The 25,226-nt window shown below is 39.5% G+C and overlaps 1 protein-coding gene across 1 annotated transcript; it reads right to left on the reverse strand.

The window, feature by feature from the left end:
- Nucleotides 1-5,019: 5,019 nt before the first annotated feature.
- On the reverse strand, nt 5,020-24,289 carry slc6a22.2 (solute carrier family 6 member 22, tandem duplicate 2; the record flags this gene model as incomplete). The annotated part of the gene is made up of 15 exons (XM_080846083.1): nt 5,020-5,352; nt 7,559-7,729; nt 7,983-8,083; nt 8,177-8,279; nt 8,538-8,675; nt 8,866-8,978; nt 9,312-9,436; nt 9,551-9,654; nt 12,923-13,057; nt 13,384-13,516; nt 13,635-13,716; nt 13,837-13,977; nt 14,713-14,847; nt 15,124-15,320; nt 24,225-24,289. The coding sequence occupies 15 exons, from the start codon at nt 24,287-24,289 to the stop codon at nt 5,020-5,022; spliced, it is 2,076 nt and encodes a 691-aa protein (XP_080702209.1).
- Between the last annotated feature and the right edge of the window lie 937 nt (nt 24,290-25,226).

Below are 25,226 nucleotides of genomic sequence, written 5' to 3' on the forward strand. Positions count from 1 at the left end.
ATCCGTTCTGATTGTCAGAGGACTCGGAAGAAATGGTTAAAATGCAGTGACAGCTTCTTTCAAATGTGTGTGTTGAATAGGTAAAGAGTTTGTTAATACTGCTTTTCAAATCAATTCATAATTTCAATGTTTTGTTAAGTCATGAATACAGTGCCTTGCATAAGTATTCACCCTCTTGGATGTTTTACCCTTTTATTGCTTTTACAAATCATTCATGGTCAACATAAGTTGGCTTTTTTGACAAACAAATGATCCCCATTCCACTAATTGTGAGACTTCTAGCACCAATTGGCTGGACCTCTGTTGAATTAGGTCTGTCAATTTAAAGGGGGTGAATACTTATGCATTCACTTGTTTTTCATTACATCATTTTATTTAATTGACATTACTGTGTAGAAATCTGTTTTCACTTTGACATTAAAGACAGCTTTTTTGTGATTTTTTTTGTGTCAAAAAAGCCCACTTATATTGACCATGATTGATATATAAAAGCAATAAAAGGGTAAAACATCCAAGGTGGTGAACACTTATGCAATTCACTGTATATTCTTTGTTTGTGTATTTCTGTCTCAAAGGTTGATTTAACAAGGTAGCAATACAATGTTATAAAACTTTCTTTGTAATTCTACTACAAAGGCTGACATATGCTTGGTCTTGACATCCTCTCCTAATGTAGGCAATTAAGAGGCCAAAAATGAGTGACTCTGGACCAAATACAGGCTTTCTTCATCCAATTACTCACTTAAAGTTAAAGGATACAAACCAATCTCCTTTGATTTCTGTGCGTCATTGTGTTGTGGGAACGTGTAAGTTGTTTCTCACAATAGTCCCTGAGTGCTCCCTGAAGGGCCTTACAGTGCTTTTGTAACAATTGCAAAGTGTAAAAAAATTATTTTCTTTCAGCCTGCACCCTTTTAAAACACCATAGTACTGAAATGAAAATGTTCTACACTAAGTCTTTTGAGTGTTTGTATAGGTGATGCATGATGTTGGACCAAAGTTCATGCCATTGTTTTGCAAACTCTAGTTTGGCAGCTAGTTTATTCATGGAGGGACAGAGATAGCTAAACAATGTGCGGGAAAAATAACAGTGCAGTACAGATGCTTTCTTGAAATCTCTTTCTTTAAAGAGAAACTAGAAATCTTAAGATAATATAGATGTTCAAGATCAAATGTGATGGTTTTCTAACCCACACCCAGAGATATTTACTGGTCATGCTCAAAATGTCTTTGTCATCAAGACACATAGTCTTCATGAAAAGGTCATCAGTCAGTCTAGACCAATGAGATTGACCTTTGGTATCTGCAGCACCTGTTCCCATAAAGGTGTTTGAATTACGCAGGAAATCAGATTGCTTGAAGGGTTTAGCAGACTGTTGACAATGTGAACCAAGGACAGAGCAGAGTTAAGGAGGAGGATGAGCAAGTGTGAGCCGCGCACATGCTCACAGGGTGGCTAATAGGGATTAGACTCTCAGCTCACACAGGCCCCTGAGACTTAACGTTGGTCAATCACTCAGACCAGGATAGAAAGGTGTCGCAGGTAAGTGCCTCAGCATAGAAAGGAAGAAGTGCTCAGTGCACTAAACCAGGTCAGGTCAATACTGGCACTGCACCCACTGCATAAGGCACAGTGGAAAATAGTGACCAACAAACTCAGATTTTCTGTAGACTGATGTAACATTTGGGAGTTTTACCATTTGATCAAGTCTCAGGAAACGTAATTGTTGATTATTATTTTAAATATCAGCGATACGTTACATCAGCACAGGGTTGCCTTTCTAGCCGAAGGATATGAGTGAACAACATGAGGAGAATGTCATATTACCACTGATGAGCATGCACTTCTAGTTGAGTTCTAGCAGCTAGTGCTTTCAGTGAGGACTTGTGGCTATTCTGGGTCAATACAAAACTTAGAATTTGGAATGTGAAATACAACCCAGTAAAAAGATATGCTGTCATGTGTAGAATGCAGTGTATGCCATGAAATAGTTCCTGTTATATTATGTGTATGTTACTGAAATAAACTGACATCAAGAAAAAAATAGCTAAATGAATACAACTTTGCTTTGTGCTAACTTTATATCTCTATGATATCCTTAACGATTGGTCTTAACTTGATTAAAAAAAATAATAGTTGTAAGCTAGGTCAAACAATAGAACTCATTTGCACTTGCTGACCAAGTAAGGTATATCCATATGTTATATCCAGCTACCATTTAGTCAAAACAGGAATCCATTGGTATGGCATTAATTGCTAGCAATATATTTGCTTTAGCTATGTTCACATTTTTATATTCACATGTTGTCATTTCAAGAACGACGGGATGAGCTCTGAATGCACTGGGGTAACCTCAGGTGACAATGGGCAGGAAGCTGTTCTTTTCCTTATGGTTACATTTGAAGCGCTTTGTAACAAATGGGTTTAACTCCCCTACAATCCTCCTTTTCTCATGTTCACTGAATTACCGGAGCTTTCCCTTGTAGGGTTTAGACATGTGCCTTACAGTGCAATTAGTCTTTGGTTCTGACAGCTGAAAGTAGAGTATTAATAATGTAGACGATGCCACATCACTAACAAATGTTTACACATTCCAATGATTTGGATGTAGAAATAAGGCAGCAATACATTATTAGTAATTATGAGTTACAAACAACACAACAAATTACACTTGGGGTCACAGCATGGCACATCTTAGAATTTAATTTTAAATACACAGTGAATGCATTCACATTCATTTTAGGACACCTTTATTTATTTACACAGCAAAACAGACACAACACTACAAATAATTGTGTGTGTGTGCACACGTGCATTAGATAGAGAAAAAGGAAGAAAGGGAGGGAGAGAGAGAGAGAGAGAGAGAGAGAGAGAGAGAGAGAGAGAGAGAGAGAGAGAGAGAGCGAGAGAGAGACAGGTTGTGATTTCAGACGCACTTCTGCAGGTCCTGTATTATTTATTTTATCATTAAAATGTTGTTGGTTGTAAAGTTGTAATTTGTTTTAAACTAAATATCCCATTGGATAATGCCAAACAGTAATGGTTATAAGGTGATGAGAAATGTACTAATGATGTCCACTAGGTGGGGCTAGACAAAACTACATCTTCCTTATAAAATAATTTTCACTCCATTTTTTATTTTAAAACTGATCCCACATTTCATGACTGTGGAAATCAAGGCAATACATTAAGAATACAGAAATATATTGCTTTCAGGATACCTTGAATAATATGTTGTACCTTGTGCATGGATTTATATACATACACACTATAGGAAAACATACAGCAAAACAAACAAAAAAGGGAAATAAAAGTATATGTAAACAGGTTGCAATTTCCCAAGCGCATTCAGACCTTGACATATTTGTCAAGTTGTACATGTTGTATTATTTTATGTCTTTCATTAAAACAGTCCTGGTAATTGTTTTGGGTAAACTATGCCATTGGTTGTGTCAAACAGTACTGGTTATAAGGTGAGGAGACATATTTCAAGTGTACTTATGATGTCTACTAGGTGGGGCTCTTTTGTGGATTCAATCTCATTTTGAACCTTTGACTGACATTTTTGTCATGTCACTGAATTCAAGTCTAATTACAAGCAATTCTTACTATGTTTTTGAAAAAGTTTAGACTTGATTTCTCGGCCACATTTTTATTTAGGATTGGAGTGTTGTCATTCTTATTTTCAAATGGCCATTAGATGAGGTTCAGTACTGCCACTCAGAGTTTTCAGCGAGGACCGAGGACCAGTGTTGCAGAAGGAAATGCAGCTTATTTCTGCCTAATGTATGTCAATGTCACTGATGAAATAGCGTCCAATGATCTGTAAAGCTGTACGGGAGGTTGACTTCACCAACCAAACTCTTATGAGGTTAGTGCCCATGTAAGAAAAAAGCAAATATAGTTAAAAGAAGAATGTATCCTGCTGTTTTGGTGATTTAAAAAAAAATTATTCCTGTTTTTTTTTTCTCTATTTAAGGCTTTGAGGCTTTTCAAAATATTCAAATTACAGACTGCCCCTAATTCCGTTTTCTTTTAAACAGTAGAATACGAATGAGACATTCATTCTACGATTTGAAACAAAATAATTATTAGTACACACACACACACAAACACTCACACATACTATACAATGCTCTCACCAGATGTACATTCTCAAAGACAGATTATAGTTTTTATTTCGCATTTCCTCAATTACATTTAATTTTTCAACAACTATGAAGAACTGCAAACATTACATTCTGTGGTCTCAAATGAACCAGTTATAATATGACTCTTACAAAATAGAGACGTATATCTCCTATTCACAGCTTTAACCAAATGTACTCTAAAACATTTATTACAGTTTATGTACAGTTGTACATAGCACAGCTTTAAATAAACAACAATATGGCTGACATATATTCTACATCACAGTTGTCTTGGTTGTTACAGCAATTTACTTTACTCATTGGCAAACTGGGACTATTGTCCAGTAGATGGCACCCTTTCCTTTACACAATGGGACCACCATATCTAGACACCTTTCAGTCACAATTTCCCTGATAGTGCACCATTATAAAGAAACCATAAAGCCCTACAGACATTACAATTACACACATGTAAAGTGATAACAGTATCAAAATTGCACACATCATCTTTGAAAGAGACTGAGAGAATCTCTATAATTCTACTTACACACCCTGTTTGTCTCATGTTTTTTTGGTAGTGGATTTCTCACCACTTGTGACAGTAAGTCATTATAGTTCTAAACTCACTATGCAATTTGTCCTCAAGATAGCAAGAGTCTTCATGTGAGACTCCATCTGTGTTTGTGTATGTAGGCATGTGGCCATATTTAATCAAATTCAGCTATTTGCTCCTCACAGCCTCTAGCTGTCTTGATTATTCTTCCCTAAAAGTAACCCTAAAACCCGTAAAATGTAAAAAGGTGTAAATAAGATGCACATAAAATGTATGTGCCTTTTGGGGCTTTGGTGTTCCAGGGTAGGTTGACCTCCCACTGGATGTGTGTGTGTTTATGTTATTCTTCTGGTCCTAAGTGAGTCTGAGTGGGTGGTGCCTGTGCTCAGTGTCTGTAGGATCCTGCCCGGGCGCAGGGTCTGCAGGGTGGTCCTCCCCGGGCGCAGGGTCTGTAGGGTGCTGCTCCCCAGGGGTAGGGTCTGCAGGGTGGTGCTGCCCGGGCGCAGGGTCTGCAGGGTGGTGCTGCCCGGGAGCAGGATCTGTAGGGTGCTGCCCGGGCGCAGGGTTTGCAGGGTGGTGAATGTCTCAAACGTGACCAGCTGGAGCTCCTCCTGTCGGGACTGGCCACTTGGCAGGTCCTTTGCAGGAGTGCACAGTGTTTGTATTCTCTGGAAAAACACAAAACTACACTGTTTGATTCAAACGTACAGTATGCTTGCATACACTATAAAAAAAACAAAGTAGCTGTAGTAAGCTATATTTAAGCCAATAACACATTTGTATTTTCCTTTATTTTCCATGTTGTTCATCTTGCTTACTCTCAGCAAAACCACTGTGAGTGTGAGTTTGCACACTACTGCATGGCAGTGTGTCTGTGGCACAAGTGTGACGTTGACATGCTTCATGGGCAGTTTCACCCCTCTTACTAAGACAACCTTTTGACAAAAGTAAAGATGAAGCATTGACATTCTGCATTTCAAAGAGATGACAAGGAGGAGTACAAGATTGCCAAGTATGAACTACGTTCTGCAATCAGAAAAGCAAAGTCTGATTATGCTAAGAAACTGAAGCATCAACTTACTACCAACACCCCTAGGTTAGACTGGAGAAGTCTGAAGAGATGACCAACTTCAAGAAAGAGCCTGCCTCTCCACAGACGAGGACCCTGATCTTCCTGAGAAGCTTCATGAGTTTTATGTCTTCCCCTCTTCCCTCTATGGGCAGAGGTGTGCAAGCTTTAAAAAAAACTGAATGTAAGGAAAGAAGCAGGACCAGATCAGCTTTCCCCAGCTGTTTTCAGACACTGTGCAGATCAACTGGCTTATGTCTTCATAGACATTTTCAACTTCTCTTTGCATCAGTGTGCAGTCCCACAGTGCATCTGTCATTATCCCGGTCCCGAAGAAAGCAAAAACAACAGAGGTCAATGACTTCAGGCCAGTTGCCTTTACTTCAGTGGCTATGAAGGTGTTTGAAAGCTTAGTACTCTCTCGTCTACAATCCAGTCTATCACCGCTGATGGATTCCCATTAGTTTGCTTACCAGGCTAACAGATCTGTAGAAGATTCCATCAACCTGGCTGTTCACTCTACTCTGCAACATCTGGAGTCAAGTAACACCTATACGCGCATGCTGTTCATTGACTTTAGCTCAGCCTTCAACACAATTGATCCACTCATTCTCTTCTCCAGGCTGCAAGCCATGAACACCGACATAGCTCTGTGTCACTGGATACTGGACTTCCTGAGAAACAAAACTCAAACCGTAAAAGTCAACAACGATACATCATGCCCTCTGACCCTCAACACGCGCTGCAAGGCTGTGTGCTATCTCCTCTTCTGTTCTCCATCTACACAACTGACCTGAGTTCTCACTACCACTCTGTCAAGATGCTCAAATATGCAGATGACACCACCATCATCTGCCTAATCAGAGATGAGGATGAGTCTCAGTACATCAAGGAGGTGAACTGGGCTGTAGACTGGTGTAGCTCCATCTTAACGCCTCAAAAACTAAGAAAATAGTTGTGGACTTGAGAAAGAGGCCTAACACCAAAGCCTTAGTTAATATATTTAACCAGCCCATATCGCTTACAGAGTCCTTTACATTTCTGGGCTCTTACATCAGCCAACATTTTTAAATGGGATATCAACACCTCCCACCTTATCAAAAAAGCCCAACAAACACTGTATTTCCTCAGACAACTGAAAAAGTTTCATGCGAACCTTTTGGTGCTCTTCTATAAAGCCATCATAGAAAGTTTCATCTGCATCAATCTCTGTCTGGTATGGAAGTTCTGACAGTCGCACAAAGATAAAACTAGAGAGACTGGTCACCAAAGCCTCCAACATTATTGGTTGTGACCTTTCATCAGTCCTCTCCTTGTATGCTGAGTGTAGCTTTAGTCATGCAAAGAACATAATCAGAGACTCCTCCCATCCAAGCCATGACTTTTTTGAACTTCTGCCTTCTGGAAGACGCTACAGATCTATGTGAGCTGGAACTACGCCCCTCAATAACAGCTTCTTCCCCTCTGCTATCAGACTTTTTCGAACTCCCAAAGCTGACCTGCACGTTTTCTATTTTTAATTTGATTATTTTTGTCCTATCCCCATCTCCCCCTTCCTTACTTGACTGAACTATCTTTGACAAAGGAATACCACCACATTGTTGTGGGGCAATAAAGTTTGTATCTATCTATCTATCTATCTATCTATCAATCTATCTATCTATTTATCTATCTATCTATTGCAGGAGAGTATAGTGTAGCTGCCCATTTTGAGGACTGATCAATCACCAGTTAAAATGCTGAAGAAAAGTCTAGGAAGTTTAATGGCGTTTGACTGCTGGTCATTTCATGGTTTTCTCACCCACCTCACGCATAGTTCCTGGTGTGGTGCAGATGGCATATACCATCCACAAAGGCACCACCAGAGTAGAGGACAAGGTAAAGAGTCCACCAATAGCATAACCCCACCATGGGTACTCATACGTGTTGTTGAACTGCAGGGGGGTATACTTCACAATGGAGAAGACAAGTGTAGCCTTGGGAGAGAGATATTTTTCTTTGTCAGGTCAAATATATACATTTATGTACATGTATACAATGTAAATATTAAATATGTGTGCATCCATTGTGCTTTTTCACTATGGTATACTGAAACAGTGCAAACACACTGGACAGACCACTTAAATACACCTCACTCTAGCAGCACAATGTAAGTCTAGGAAATATTGTCATTGCTGCAAACCTTTGGTAGCTTTAGGATTTAAGATGAAAATATTACATTTCACTCACCATGCACACAATTGGTGTTACATATTGCCAACAATATTTCATCACAGGCCAAGGCCGGTAGCCAATCATGTCTTCAATGTTGTCATACATATTCTCTGCACCTACAGAAAAAAATATGCTTTCACATGTCTCCTTTTGGTTGCCCTATTAGCATCTTCTGTTGCCATACTGAACTGATATTGACAATTCCTCACCATACACCCATCCAATGCAAACTGACTGTAAAATGGCAAAGGTCAGCAGAGTCATGCCACTGCATGCATAGTAATCAAACAGCTGGAACACATAGAGGCCACCCTGAAGAGAGGGACAAGAGAAGACTTCACAATAACACATTTCTACTACATTTGTACTTCTATCTACATATTCCTTCTTCATTAAAAAAAACAACTATAGCCATAATGAGACACGTAAATGACCTGAAACATATGAGTGTAATTTGTCAAACTAAGACTAAAACATTTGCAAAGTCATTTTGAGAAATGCATGGGACATGTCTGTATGTTCATGTAACATCATTCTGTTTCCCATGTCTTGTGTGATTTGGGCACTTACCTCTGTTACCATTACCAGGCCAATCAGGAAGCTCACAATGCTGATGAGCAGGAGGAGGATTTTGCGTTTATTTTGCCCTTGGAAGAAGGATGGATACATGTCGGAGATGGCTGTGACCAAAGCTTCATGGCAGACAAACTATCAGTGGACACAAAATGAAGTCACTTCACTGAGCTTTAAGATGCGTATCACAAGCAAGATCGGGCAATAGGGAATAGGAACCATACCATATGCATATAATACTACTAATAATAATTAATTTAAATACATATGCAACATCTATAGATCATAGGTTAAAAAGGGTTACAAAAACAATGGCAAGTCTAACCTCACTATCCAACCCAAGGAACACAATCATGATGAAGAAGAAAATGGCCCACAGTTGAGGAAGAGGCATTAAAGCCACAGCGCGAGGATATGCTATAAATGCCAACCCAGGGCCTGCCATGGCAATGAAGAAAAATCAAAAGTCAATAAGTACATCAGCAACACAGTACTTTAAAAATATATGACAGATCTTATCTACTGCTTCTTATGCTCACGACACACTTGACATACTTCGGACACAAGAAGAGACCTTATGATTGGCTTCACATTTTATTAACTTGTTGCTGTTTTTGTTGTTGACTCCAGAGAACGGCTAATAGTTTGATTCTGACACTCCAATCCCATTCTGTGTCACGTTCAGTAGTTTTCCACACACTAAGACATTTTACAAAACTAATATTTGGTTACAGACAAACCAATACAAACAGCAGGATCATTGTCACTTACCTGATTCAGCAACCATAGATATATCCAGCCCCTGCTCATGGGCCATGAACCCCAATACAGAGAAAATGGCAAAACCGGCCACAAAACTGGTCAGACTATTTAGCAGGCAAAGGTAAATACAATCTCTGTGGAAAAAAACACAACACTAAAAAGACAAATCATGCTCTGTGATAGGGACTGTAAGTGTTGAAACAAAAAACTGGAAATGCAGTCAGAGGTTCAAGGATACAGGAACTTACTTGTAACAGTTGTTATCATATTTGTTGTAGCTCCCAAGAGCTGTTAAGACACCAGTGCACACTCCATAGGAGTAAAATACCTGGCTCCCAGCATCCATCCACACCTGGAAAGAGGAAAAGGAAAATGATTTGCCGGGTATAAATTGGATTTAGATCCGTTTTCAAGCAGTGCATTAACAGGAAACTGTGCATCAGTCGGTACCAATACTTTTTTACATGATCAAATTTAAATTCCTCTAAAGACATGGACCTTCATGAGCATTTAGATGAACTTCTGTGAACAAACGCTACACAGTATTTTTTGTGTTAATTCAGGTGTTGCATACAAATTTCTACATTTTAAAAATATAAACACGTAATACAAGAATTTGACATGACAGGATACTGTTAGAATAGGTGAGGTCACATAGTAGGGGATTGCTTCAGTGAAGTCACTACCTCTGGCACACCTGCACTGGCATCAGAGCTCACATTAAGTTTAGTTTCCTTCCTTGTTAGTGCCACTGGTGAGTCCTTTGTAATCGTCGAAATACAGGTTTAGCAAGGAGGTGAAAGAAGCTAAATGACTGTACTCGGAAAAACTCCAACACCAGTTCTCAGCCAACGACTCTGCTTCTGTCTGGAAAGGGCTTAGGCAGATTACAAATTGTAGGCCTAGAGCCCCCAATTCCACTAACGCCTGGACAACAACCCTTATGAGTTTTATTGTCGCTTTGAAAGACAATGAGACAGTCCTGACACCATCCCCCGTGATATCATCCACCAGCTCCAGCCCATCAACTGCACCTCCCCCACCACAGCAGAGGCCTGCACATTTCCTCAGCTGCCCACCTCAGAGCCCCCAAACCCCTCCACCCACACACACACTCAGGGGCGGTGCGTCCCAATGGGCAAGACAGGCAGTTGCCCAGGGCCTCGGCCACCATTTTTTTTTTTTTTTTTTTTTTTAATAATTAAAAATAAATCACTTGTCATTGCAAACGAATGACAATTCATAAAAAGCATGAAAAAAAATATGAATTTATTTTAAGTATCAGCCTAAATGTATCTTAAATCCATCATGGACCAAATTATTCCAGGTCAGGTGACGTTTCTGTCACAGACAATTTTTCATGTGGTGACGTGTGTAGTTGCAGAAAGAGGGAAAGGGCGGATAAGAAGTTCAGGGAGAAATTACCTAAGGTAACACAATATTTCCAATCAAGGAATTTGTCCGTGGAAGTGGAAGAAATTTCTGATAACGTTTCGAGTTGCTGAGTCAAGTTTAGCTAACGCTAGCAGCAGCAGACAACAGCTACTACCATAACAGCACCAACTAGCCCTGCCTGCCCTGCTTCTACAAACGGTGAGCCATCATGTACCACAGCTGCCCATATCCGGGACTGACACCTGCACTGACGACGCGCATGACACTGCCATTGTCATCATCACTGCTCAAGCACAGCTGGATGATAATGAAAGCAGTGTTGTCAACAGGGGGGGGGGGGGGGGGCTCAACATTGTCCTTTGCCCAGGGCCTCCAATTTGCTAAAACCACTTCTCCTCCTACTACAGTGAAGACTTTCTCCATCCTGAAGAGGGATGTCAACAGACTCTTCACGAGACAGAACCCCAGCAAAACAGCTGGGCCAGACTCTGTCTCTCCATTCATTCTGAAGCACTGTGCTGATCAGCTGTCTCCGGTGTTCAAAGACATTTTTAACACCTCACTACAGACATGCCATGTACCAGCCTGTTTCAAGACCTCTACCATCAAAAAAACAAGAATCACAGGACTTAATGACAACAGACCAGTCGCCCTGACCTCCGTGGTGATGAAGTAATTTGAGCGCCTTGTGCTGTTCCACCTCAAAGCCATCACTGACCCTCTCCTGGACCCCCTGCAGTTTGCCTACAGAGCCAACTGATCTGTAGACAATGCAGTAAACATCAACAACTTTATCCTTCAGCACCTGGACTCCTCAGAAACCAACGTCAGGATTCTGTTTGTGGACTCCAGCTCTGCCTTCAACACCATCATCCCGGCTCTGCTACAGGACAAGCTATCCCAGCTGAGTATGCCTGACTCCACGGCAACACGTGAGGCTGGGGAAGCATGATTCTGACTCCCGGACCATAAGCACCGGTTCCCCTCAAGGTTCTTTGCCCTCTACTGTTCTCCCTGTACACCAACAGCTGCGCATCACATTACCAGTCCGTCAAACTCTTTAACTTTGCGGACGACACCGCCCTCATTGGGCTCTGGTGGGGATGAGTCCGCCTACAGGTGGCCTATTGTGGACAGAACAACTTGGAGCTAAACGCTCTGAAAACAGTGGAGATGGTTGTAGACTTTAGAAAGAACCCACTCTTGTTTTGCACCTTCCTGCATAGACTGCACAGCTCCTCCTTTTCATATTTCATATTCTGTTAATACTTTAAATTATATATTTTTTTAAACTTTTATACATTTTTTGTATATTTTTATATATTGTTTTTCTTATGTTCTGTTGTAATTATTATGTTTTATGTTTATTGTCTGCACCAATATGCCAAAGCAAATTCCTGGTGGGCGTAAACTTACTTGGCAATAAAAACAATTCTGATTCAAGGCAATTTGGATTACCTTCTGTTTGTTTTGAGTACCACCACAGACAAAAAAAAACTCTGAACATAAGGAGTCAACACCTGGGCACGCCACCAAGACCGTAGATGCCCTTCCACTGCAGGAACTTCCCAGAAACTTGACAGAAATGGCCCTAATCAGCCCTTTAAGCCTTTCTGTTTCCATTCCATAATGGTTTTCTCTTTGATTGCTGCGTCAATTTCAAGCATGACAAAATAATTATATATTTCTCGCATGACAACACCAACATAAGGCCGTTAAACCAGAGATTTGCAAGATAACATAGAATTACCTCAAGTTACCTCAAGTTTACAGTTTGCTATAAATGCCTTCATAGCAGCTGTAATTAATTGATCAATGAGTGTACCAGCACCACTGTGATTAATTAAAGCCCATATTTCAGCTGATGTCCATTCAGTGACTGTAACAGCAACAAGCTAACTATGTAAGCTAAGATATATTTAGCTGTATTTATCTAACTGGTTTTAAAAACACACTCACGTTGTGTTTTACCAATAAACATTAAGCATCCGGTTAAGGTCCACAAGTTCCTGCACCTCATGAGGCTCCCGCCAAGCTGACACACACAGATACGCACACACATACAGTAGACAGAGTATGTTTAGGCTTCTGTTTGTTTAGTTTCAGGATGCAAACAAGGGAAGTCTCAGCTATTGTAAACCCCCATCTCCCTTTGTTTCTAACAACACAGGACCTAAAGAGACCTATGCCATTGTGACTCAGTCATAGGGGGTCACACTCAGTACCTGTGGGTCAGCCAGGCGTGCTGGATCAGGGTAGAGGTAGAACTTGATGCCATCAGCTGCTCCAGGCAGAGTGAGCCCCCGGACCAGCAGTACCAGCAGCATCACATAGGGGAAGGTAGCTGTGAAGTACACCACCTGAGACCAGACACAAAAGTGAAGTACGCTTAAGGGGATGTCCATAGACTACAGTCGTCCAGGGAAACAGAATCACTTTTATTCCTAAGGATATCTCCTGTAGTCACTCTATTTTGGACACTGCTCAGTACAGCACAGTATTTTAAGTTAGATTGATGTATGAGGAGCTGTGCAATGTGACGTCTTTTAGACTGTCTCAAAAAATATACACCCTTCAAAATGTGTTCTGAACAGGCCATGATTACTTCCCCTTATGCAGCTTTGGACATTAACATGTATGCATTTTCAGATGGTTTGTTCTCTCCAAGTTGTGTCTTTCATCTCACCTTGCCAGTGGACTTCACTCCTTTCCAGACACAGAAGTAGCAAATGATCCAGGCCAGCAGAAGACACAAGGCCAGGTCCCATCTCACAACACCCAGCTCCTCTATCCCACGAGACAGTCCCAGAATCCTCCTCCTTTAAGTGAAGAAACCAAACCCATCAACTGTTGATTTTTAAAGAGATTCTATCCTAGTTATCCACATCATTCTACAGTATTCTACATACAGTATTTCACATCACAATCAGAACTTACTCCCAGAATTCAACAACTGACGATGTTGTTTTCACACTGGTATCCTCCGTCAGATTTGTCTGGTCATACTCAAAGCAGTTTTCTGTGAGAATTGATTTGATTGATTGATACAATGCAAATACAATATAGCATTATTTGTACAAGCCTCCATACATAATAGGGTGACATATTGGAGCCACCTATATGGGTGATAGTGGGGTACCTGTGTTCCAGTAGTTACGGCAGCTCGCCCAGGGCAGCTCAGAGCTGAAGGAATGGAACAGATAGAGGAATGCCCAGGCCAGAATGATGATGTAATAGATTCCAGTGTACAAAACAACCACCTGGCTTCCATAGCCCAATCCTATTGAGAGATTGAAGCTATAAAAAACTATACAAATATCCTCTTGACCCCATGCAGGGTTGGAAAGTAATGTAACTTATTACATTTCATTATTTGCGATAACTTTTTGATTGGCAAATTCAAACAAGAGAACCAATAAAAGAACCACCAAAAATCTGAGCACATACTGACAAATGAATGGAGCCTGTTTAAATGGCAATATGATGCAAAGCAACAGAACGAATGTTATATAAGCTTTAAAACTTTTTTACACAAAAACAATATGATCACCAACATTATGATTAGTAACTGTAATTTAATTACATGTTTTTCAGTAACTGTAACAGATTATAATTACATTAATTCTGTTATGTAATTCTGTATAAAACATTCCTATGAATATTATATTCCATTTCTATTTATAGATCCCCTAAATTCTACACACAGTGCCTTTAAATGGCTCTGGGTGTGTAGTCTTTTTGTGCCAGCTGCTGGTTTTACACCTCAGGTAGCTCTGCAAAACTTCTTCAGTTTATCACTTTATATTTCAATGAGGACCATTTGAAGTTTCTAATGATGGTTATAACAAATGTTCCTCTGACAGGCACTTCCACTGGTTCCTCTCCAGGATCAGAGTTAGAAAGGGTGTTTAGCTTTGAAGTCTAATCAATCAACATCTACTCACCACGAGAGATCACCAGATTTGACACATGCAAAATTACACAAAGCAGCATTGTTTCTGCTCTGTTTGTGTACCTTCAAAAAGCGGACACATTTTCTTCCAACAGGTGATGCCCCCTTGGCTGGTGTACTGGCCCAGTGAAGTCTCCAGGAAAAAAAGAGGCATACCACAGGCAAAAAGAAACACTACATACGGAATGAAGAAAACACCTTGAAAAAGGAGAAAAGATGAAATATTCAATCATTTCAACAATCAACATTCTGGTGAAAGGAAACCAGTAGGTACATGAGCAGATAAAACACAGCTGTGATTTTAAATAAAAATGGGATCACGTTGAACAATTACTGTACCCACAGAAGACCTACTGAATGTTCTTTTCTAGATATTCTACATTCTACACCTTTCTCAAGAATAAGCTCTCTGAGTTGATGGCGTAATGTTGAAAAAAAAAAAAAACGAATTGACCTCCACTACCCCCAACTGACCTCCGCCATTCTTGTAGCACAGGTAAGGGAACCTCCACACATTTCCAAGGCCAACTATGTGTCCAGCAACAGCCAGGAAGAATTCAATTTTGCTAGACCACTGTTCCCGTTCCTCAGACTGAGGTATGGGTGCGACTATGGATCCACCACCACCCACCAACTTCAGCTGAACTTCTGGCTCATATGAGCTCTCCATACTGCAAATGGAAACAATGTTAGTGTTATGTATTATGTTTTTCCTTTCCATTTTTTTATGTTTATTTGTTACATTAATGGTTTATTTGTAGTTAAGTTCACCTCTCTTGTAAAATGGAAAATAATAGCAAAAAAAGTTGTCAATCACCAAATAATGCACTCCAAACATATAATGCAACCAGAACATGAACATGAAGAAGGCATAACAGTTATCATTTTAAAGCAGACTATTACAGTTAAAGCAGTCCTCACTGAAAGTGAATGAACATAGCTAGTCAATGTATTCAAAAACTGATCAGAATCATCAACATGCCAATCGAGTAATGCTTGATCAAGTAAGTGTACAATTTCGCTGTCTACAATGACTCGCAGCCAGCACTATAAAACAACAATCATTTCAGTTAAAAGGTAACTAGCATTTATATTTTTGTAGAAATGACAACCTTGTATGAAGTTGGTATAGCAGAATCAGAATTGTATTTATTGCCTACCTGGAATTTGCTCTTTTTTATAGGTGCATACAGTAAACATTACACATAAAAACACAATACATAGTTACTATACTATACATTAAGAAGGGATACCTTCAACTGTGGATATCTCTGGGTGTCCAGCACCTTGTCCCTCTGAGGTGTGTGTGTGTGTGTGTTTCTGTGTCTGTCAAAGAATGTCACAGGTTTCAGGGCGTGGCTTTAGGGAGAAGTGAACGAGTCAGCCAATACACACACACACACACATGCATCTCCCTGGATAGAGGGTCTACAGTATCCGTCACCTTAGCTGTTTATGTTTTTAGTATGATAACACTGATAGCAGAGAAACCAGAACAACCTCTGGAGCAGATGTGTCTTGCTTAGTGGGTGATGTTGTGCTTTTAAGGTTGTTGTTAGTGTTGCAGAATGGCTGTTGTTTCTTCAGAAAATCATTAATTTCTAAAAACTGATGCTATCACCAAATAAAAAGTACTGAAAATAGTGTAGGCACAATATAAACAGTTGTTACTTTTTGTCAAAGGAATTGGACTAATGTTTTTGGGAGACTTTCCTGCCTGGCAGTGTGAGGGGTGAAGGAGAGCAATGTGACACTATTGTTGTAAGAGAACCAGTTCAGCTCTAAAAAAAACCTGATACTAGCCCTTACAACAATGCAGTGGCGGCGCCAGAGATTTTTTTCTGCAGGTGCTATGGGGGTGCTCTGCATTTTACCGAGGGTGCTATGAAATTAAGGTGATACTAGCATATGTGTCACATGGTTCTCTACTACAACACCTACCCACCATATCGTCACATCTGTTTACAGGATTGCTTTCTGAAGCGTCTTTGTGGTCCATGAAAAGCACCACACAAATCGACCGTATTATTATTATTATCAGGCTACTTCCGACGGACACGCAAATAGCCGCGTTCATCTGCGTTCACTGACAAAATGCATGCAGCATGTTATAGATTCCACAATCCCAAATACTTCGCTAACAGTGGGGGTTAAAGTTTGCACTAGGTGACTGACCACCAAGCCGGCACTACCATGACTGACAAATTATTATACTAAACATAAATAGCTCAATACATTCTAAACTAAAAAGGGCAAATTAGAATAGCAGATAGGTATTTATAGATGGCCTTTAAACATGTCCGTACAAAGTGAGGCAAATCTATTCACATATCAGTGCTAAAACAGTCAAAGAGTCAGAAATGCTTTCAAAAAGTATATATTATTTCTAGTGCTGTCAGTTTATTACATTATTAACGGCGTTAACGCGAACCCATTTTAACGCCGTTAATTTTTTTATCGCGCGATTAACGTGATGTAAAAAAAAAAAAAAAAAAAGTTTTTTTTTTTTTTAGATTAACGTTATTTTGCCCTCCCAAACTTTGGAGTAGGATAACGTCACGTTTGAGTGAATGATGAGCGCGATACAACGAAATGGATGATTAAAAGCTTCTGAATAGAAAGTTTACCTTTAAAAGTTGTGTTGTGCAAAAGAAGCGAGCTTCACTGTTGTCTGAAAATGTCAACAGGCAGCTGGCAGCAAAAAATATTAAGCCATGGTTTAACTGCACTATAGGCTGAGTCCATGTTTATCTTAAATGTGCACTTTATAATTTTATTTTGTACCGCCCTGTTTGGCAATGTTGTTTTTCAATAAAATAAAACATTGCTTAAAGCAAGCCAATCCACTTTTCCATGTTGATAACAGCATTAAAATAAAATAATAATTGAAGGGGCATTTAGAATAGATAAAATTTGCGATCGCGATTCATTTTAAGTAATTTAATCGCGATTCATTTTGAGTTAACTATGACAAAAATGCGATTAATCGCGATTAAATATTTTAATCGTTTGACAGCACTAATTATTTCAGGTCACAATCAATTGAAACGTAGAAGCTTACGTAAACCTGGCTAGCACAGACCGCTCGCCCTAGGCTCGGCTAGTCTCTGATTTTTTAAGGCGGATCCAGAAAACCAGGTAAGGCCAAAGCTGGGAATTGGTACAATTCGCATGTGCGAGAGTCGCCATTCGCTTCAGAATTGGTACAATTCGCATGTGCGAGAGTCGCCATTCGCTTCACGCGAATCAGGCACAATTCGAGTGGGCGAGAGTCGACACTTTGGGCGCATATGAGACGTTGAGACTCTTATTAAAGATTTTACTCATTCTCGTGGTTGAAAGTCGGTACAGAATTGCACAGAGACGGGCGCATATGAGACATATACGTTGTTGACTCACAAAGACAAAACAAATAGCTACACGTAGCCTATAAACGTTGTTGAGACTCTTATTAAAGATTTTACTCGTTCTCGTGGTTGAAAGTCGGGAACAAAACAGAGACAAATAGGTACACGTTCAAGCAATGTCATTTCATGTCATTTATTTCAAAAACAAACAATCAGAGTGTAAGAGCTCTGGTTCCAAGACACAAAAAAGCCAGGAACCAGGTCTGATGGCCCATCAACCTAAACAATAGGCCAGGAGCCGCCTTGATGGTTGTAACCTGGTGCTGTGTAAACTAGCTTGTGGGTGTTGAATTGGTATTTTTTTTGTTCAGCCACTTAACATTCTATAGTGTATTCATATCTATTTATGTCATATCATGCCTCATGACTCTTACCTCATATTCATTGTACTTATATATCTTATCATGTCTTACCTCATTCATAACCTCTATTGCTACCTTCACCTGTACCTGTATCATATCTGCACTAATGACCAACTATTGCTGCCAATGTTACTACTGCTCATACCCCATATATCTTGTACTGTCATATCATACTGTATACATCCCATCTATTTATTTTTATATTACCACTATGCAGAATACTCTGCACTCTTCTGCTATGGTTCCTTTGGTTAGATTCCGTTGCATTGTACTTATATCATATCAACATCAGACAGCAATGATCTCACCTGGTCTGCCCACACTGACAAGGTGGTCAAAGCTGCCCGAAAACGCCTCTTCTTCCTGAGGAGACTCAGGAAGTTTGGCATGAATCCAGACATCCTCACCAACTTCTATAGATGCACTATAGAAAGCATCTTGACTGTTAGCATCTCAGTGTGGTTTGGAAGCTGCACAGCCATGGACCGTAAGGCCCTACGCAGTGTGGTCAGATCCGTTGAGTTCATCATCGGCAGGAAACTCCCATCCCTTCAGGGCATCTACCTTAAAAGATGCCTCCGAAGAGCTGGCAGGATCCTAAAAGACTGTCATCACCCATCCTTCAGACTGTTCACCCTGCTGCCTTCTGGTAGGCGGTTCCGAAGTGTCCGGTCTCGCACCCGCAGACTGGAGAACAGTTTCTACCCTAAGGCCATCAGACTCCTAAATGAACAATAATGCACTCCTCACTTTACACTTGCCACTTTACTCTTCACTGGCTCACTTTTACTGCTGTTTGCACTACTTTCTCAGTCCAGCTCATGTTCAGTTTAGCTCATGTAGGTTGTTTATCTGTTTAGTATCTGTTTAATATGTGTATTTATGTTTAGTATCTATGGTAGTGTGGTATGGTGTCCTGTCTTAAGCATTTCAGTGCCCAGTCCAACTCTGTTGTTCTGTGTATCTGACAATAAAAGAGTTGACTTGACTTGACTTGTACCTGTATCATATCTGCGCTAATGACCAACTATTGCTGCCAATGTTACAACTACTCATACCCCATATATCTTGCGCTGCCATATCATACTGAATACAAATGCTATACAATACATTATCTGTAAGGTTGTGAGTGTGCAGTGGTAATGTAAGTTTATATTGATTATGTTTTCATTCAGTCACACACAGTAACAACAAACAAGTTCAACACAAATAATAATACATTCAAAGTGACTGAAAAGGCACAAGCTGAAGAATAATGCTTGTATTTAAGCCTGTCCTGTTTGACCAATTTAAGCTACCCATCAACATATGCATTTTTATTTTATTTTTTACAAGTAATACATGTAATGGAAATAAAAAAAACAAACAAAAGAATTGCCTCCAAAAAGTTAGTCACAAGAAGAGCAATGAAGCAAGATCTCAAATAAACAGCACAAAATCCTGCATACATTATGGACCCTTGTAGCCCTCAAAAATTGCTTTAGCTACCATCCCTTTGAAAACAAAAAATGTCTTACACTTTCTTAAGATTATGTTAGCATCATTCCATAATGAAATTCCAACAACAGATATACATCTCCTTTTAATTAATTTTTTGGCATTTGGTACACTAAATTTACAGACATCTCTGAGATTATATTTTGTCTCTTGAAATGAAAAAAACCTTTGTATGCTGACTGGGAGTTGGTTTGATTTAGCTCGATACATTATTTGCATTATTTTATAATATACCAGATCATTAAATTTCATATTAAATGATTTCATAAACAATGGGTTAGTGGGTGCATAATAATCAACCTTATTTATTATCCTTATGGCTCGTTTTTGTAAAATAATGATTTCATTGACAGTTGTTTTATATGTCAATCCCCAGACTTCCACACAATATGATATGTAGGGAAGTATAAGTGAACAGTAAATAATATGTAAGGCCTTATAGTTTAACATGCTTCTTGATTTGTACAAAATTGCTATCATCTTAGAGATCTTTCCTTTGATATAATAAACATGTGGTTTCCATGTTAATTTATGGTCAATGACCACTCCTAGAAATGTTATCTCGGTCACTCGTTCAGCATCACTTATTTTTAATTGAATGTCCTTACCTATTTCCTTTTTCGATTTCCAAAGACCATGAATTAGTTTTTTATTTTTCTATTGAGTGACAATCTATTAACATCAAACCAGGTTTTGAGGATTTCAAAATCTCTTTCAATAGAAGTCAAGAGTTGCTGTAGATTACTACCCGAACAGTAGACTACATGTTTGTATCAGTTGGATTCGTAGAACGTAATAAATTACATTGCTTGACCGTGTGGCTATTTGTCTCTGTTTTGTTATTGTTATCTTTAATAAAAGTCTCAACAACGTTTATAGGTTACGTGTAGCTATTTGTTTGTAGTTCGCGTCCTAAGTGAAGCGCGCTTCATTCACAAAGTGGCGACTCTCGCGTGAAGCGAATTGTGCCAAGCGAAAGGCGACTCTCGCACATGCGAAATGTACCCATTCGCAGACAAGACCTTAGCTCAGAAAACCCCAAAAAGGACCGCATTAATGTTACACATCAAACAAGACCGTTCCACCTTAAATCTTAATCGGTGTAAAGATACAGGCACATTTTAAAGTGAATGAAACAAAACAGTAGGCACTCAAAACCACAATAATCAGAGCTAGATCACTGTATCATTGTACAATAAAACTTTACTTCTCAAAGAACAGGCAAAATGCTAACAAAACTATGCTGGAAAAGCCATAAGCAAAACCAAAATCTGGGCAAGCCAGCAAACCAGGAGTAGCATGGCTAGCACCCTCAGTAGAGGTGTAGGGTTCATCTCTTTAATCACGGCGTCCCTCTTCTTCTAATAAAATGCAGATACCTTTTGCATTCAGTCTTCTTCTTCAACGTCACATGATTCTTCTACTCGTGAAATTTGGGGTATCAAAAACCGTTCCATTATTGTGAATTTGTTGATACTACCGCTTGACTGACTTTGACAGTGGACTTTCTCCTTCTATCGTCAGTGAACGTCAACGTTCACGCATACAACCTGTCTGTGTCGTGCTACGTGAACTATCCGTTCATTTCAATCTGTCATTATTTTCTTTTGTGAATTAAATATTATTATCACACAATAAATTAAATTAAGAACTCAGAATGAAATTAAATACTAATTATAAATAAACCATTATTTTCTTGGGGGTGCTATGGCTAATCTAGGGGGAGCTGTAGCTGCCCCCCCCCTGGCGCCGCCCCTGCAACAATGTCTCTAAGAACACACTGAAAAAAAGGTAGGCTGTGTGTTTGAACAACGTTGATTGCAAATTATACCCCGTCTCTTCTTGCCATACAACTCTGTGTAGTTGCAGGTACATTAAATGTTAGAAATAGTTTTTATACAAAATAATTATGTCAATTGAGAAGAGGAAATGCAAGCCTCTGAACTTAAGCTCACCTAACAAAGTATGTACATACCAAAAGGAATTATAACCTGATTTTTTTTAGAAACTAGTGTCTCCTGTCTCAGGTTCGAGGGTGATTGGTTTCTAATGCCCAATAGTTCTGAAAAACTTTAATGCCCAATAGATCTGAAAATTTAACAAAAGTTAACAAAAGGGTTTCTTAATGAGGGTTTATTTTACAAGACAATACAAACAGTAGAGATGCAGTACAGTAAAAAAGAGCACGTGTAACGGTGGTCAAGTAACGGGGAGACGGAGGCGAAACTGTTGTTCTTTCTTTCATTTATTTTCCTTTAGAAAATAACAAACAGATATTGCCTTCAGGCTACGGTATAAATCTGCATCATCCGATCAGAATCCTAAACTTCTCTGGTCGTTACTTCAATAACAGAACATATAACCTTAGTGCACAGCACTTCACTTAACCTATTTACAATGTGGGGCCACATACCTTTAGAAAATAACAAACAGATATTGCCTTCAGGCTACGGTATAAAGCTGCATCATCTGCACAAGCAAAACAAAAGAATGCATAGCGCAACACATAAACATCTCCGTCAATAGTCCATTATACACTATCAGCCTGCTAGCCAGCTAGACATCAGACAGAATGTCTGGACACGTGGAGTGACAGTGACGTCGAACTCGCTTACATTCGCTGTTGCAATATCGATAATAATAACAATAGTATTAATAACTCTTGTTACGTAATTATACTCTTAATGCACTTCAAACTAAACAACTAAATCCATGCATGCTCTATAAAACAGTAAATGAAAACAGTACAGTACAACGGCGGCTAGCAGGTTTTATGGCTAGTCGGGGAACATACTAAGTACAGTGCTTTTTACAGTAAACCTACCCGATCAGAATCCTAAACTTCTCTGATCGGGAAGGGAAGCAGCACTAGACTATACGCATCAGATGCAGTACACCATATGCCCAAAGGTGGCTCCCATTCACAATTTAATTTAGGCGAAAATCATATAGAGTACATTTTTAACCCTGTTACACACGTACAAAAACAGCATTACATAATATTTCATACCATGATAAAACACAGGGAGGGCTTCAGTACATGGAGGGTGGTCTTAGCTTCCTCCCCTAAATTTGTTTGTTATTTGTAGTAAACACACTGATTTGCTGGACCTTACACATACATCACTGAGAATAAGATGAAGAAGTAGAAAGACTGTTTCCAAGTGGACAGAGGTATTACTATCCCCAGCACAGGATATCTGGAGGAGTGAAGGCCAGGTAAAGGCACCAAAGGAAGGAACATTTCTTCTCTGACATTTCTTCTGTTCACTTTAACTGCACATTTTCTTTTTTGCACATCACTCTGTGTTAACAACAAACGCACATTCCTGTGTAAGCTCAATAATTCTCTAGAAGGGTCAGCTTTTGTTAGTTTTTTTAAGGTTGTTCCATGAGTTCATGTTCAGTCTGTTTTTTTTCCCTTTTAAATGGTGCCACATTTGTAAGGAACATGCATTTGGGGGATGAGGAGCAGAGCTGAGTGTGTAGGATGCCCCCATGAAAAATTTGCCAAAATTGCTAAATGCTAATTGCTAAATGCTAAACAGTTTATTCTTATGTTGGTATTTATTTAGTTTTGAGTGTTTTGGTTGATTGGATCAGGTGTTTTCAACTGGTTTTATCCCAGGGACCACCATTCTGACTAGCAAGTAATCCGCGGCCCACTGATGTGCCTGAGCGCTCGCGTGTGTGCGTTCGTTCGTGCATGTGTGGGGAGAGGGGAGACGTGTCAGTGTAATATCTGGGCATGGTGAAATCCACACAGCCTGTCTATTCGTGGTGAAATGGTAGACAGCGAAAGTCTCATATCATTCTCTTGCCCTGTACTTATTCTTAAAAAAAAATGCTCTCACACAGGTAGTTTGAAAGTTTGCAAAATACACTTCATTGCTTTTGCAGCAAGCTCTGGAAATTCGGTCTGGCAACTTATCCAGAACTTAGCACAGGCTACCATAGACTGGATAGGTGCAAGGCTACATTCAGCGTGAATCACGTTTGTATTATTTTAGACATATTTTTCTTATTTCAGACATTTTCAAGGGTAATCTGGAAATGTGTTGAAATATCAAAGCAATTTTTTTTATTTTTTTAAATCGCGGACCCCCTGCAATACCGCCACGGACCACCAGGGGGCCGCGGACCACCGGTTGAAAACCCCTGGATTGGATGATTGAACTCTCGATCAGTAACAAGGAACAAACAAGACTTATTGGCAATTTTACACTTTATTCATTTAATACACCCTCAGGAGGAAGATCCATATGCAGCCACAACAGCCTGGCACCACCTCCTCATGCTGGTCACCAACCTGGTCAGACATTGCTGTGGGATGGCATTCCATTCCTCAACCAAGAGTTGTTGCAGATCAGCCATCGTGGTTGTGTTGGTCACTAACACGTACAGCACGCCCACGCTGATACCAAGAGTGTTCAATTGGGTTGAGGTCTGTACTCATGGCAGGCCATTCCATTCTCTCCCTGATGGTGTATTAAATGAATAAGGTGTAAAATTGCCAATATTTCTTGTTTGTTCCCTGTAACTGATCGAGAGTTCAATCATCCAATCCAACAAACAACTCAAAACAAGAGTGAATACCAACAGGAGAATAAGATAATTTTGGCACATTTTTCATGGGCTTATCCCACATACCTAACTGTGCTGCTCATCCCATAAATACATGTTCCTTACAAATGTGAAACCATTTAAAAGGGAACTAAACAGGCTTTCGAACGGTATAAGATTTATTGTCGAGAAGCATTGTTACAACAAAGAAATAGGCTATCAAACACAAATGTCCTTACTTTTTGTGCTATATTTTTATATATATATATAATACATATTTGAACTTCAATACATCATACATATACAAATACAATAACATTTAAAATCAAATGATATTTGAGTATTAAATGTGTCAACGCTGTTATGTGCATTTTTCTAACATACACCTTATAAACTGGCAACAGATTATCACATCCAATTAACCGGACTAACTGTTAGCATACGCTAATACGAACACATGTCAATTTACACATTAAATCTAGTGTTAAACAAACTAACATGGCCAACAAATCTTGTTTAAAGAAAAATATATGTTATGTTATGTTGCAATGTCCCCCTTTTTTGTTACAATGTGCCCTGACCAAGTTCCTGAAAGTGTACGTTTTTGGTCTCCCCTTAGTTCTCCTAGTGCCTAACTCTACTAGTTCATATTTGAATGAATTAGTTGACATAAAATAAACACCACAATGTGAGGGAGAGAGGAGGCTTGAAATAAAAATATGAAGGAAAGCAGAGCTATATCAATAAC

Source organism: Sprattus sprattus (assembly GCF_963457725.1).
Source record: "Sprattus sprattus genome assembly, chromosome: 10".
Taxonomy (NCBI): domain Eukaryota; kingdom Metazoa; phylum Chordata; class Actinopteri; order Clupeiformes; family Clupeidae; genus Sprattus; species Sprattus sprattus.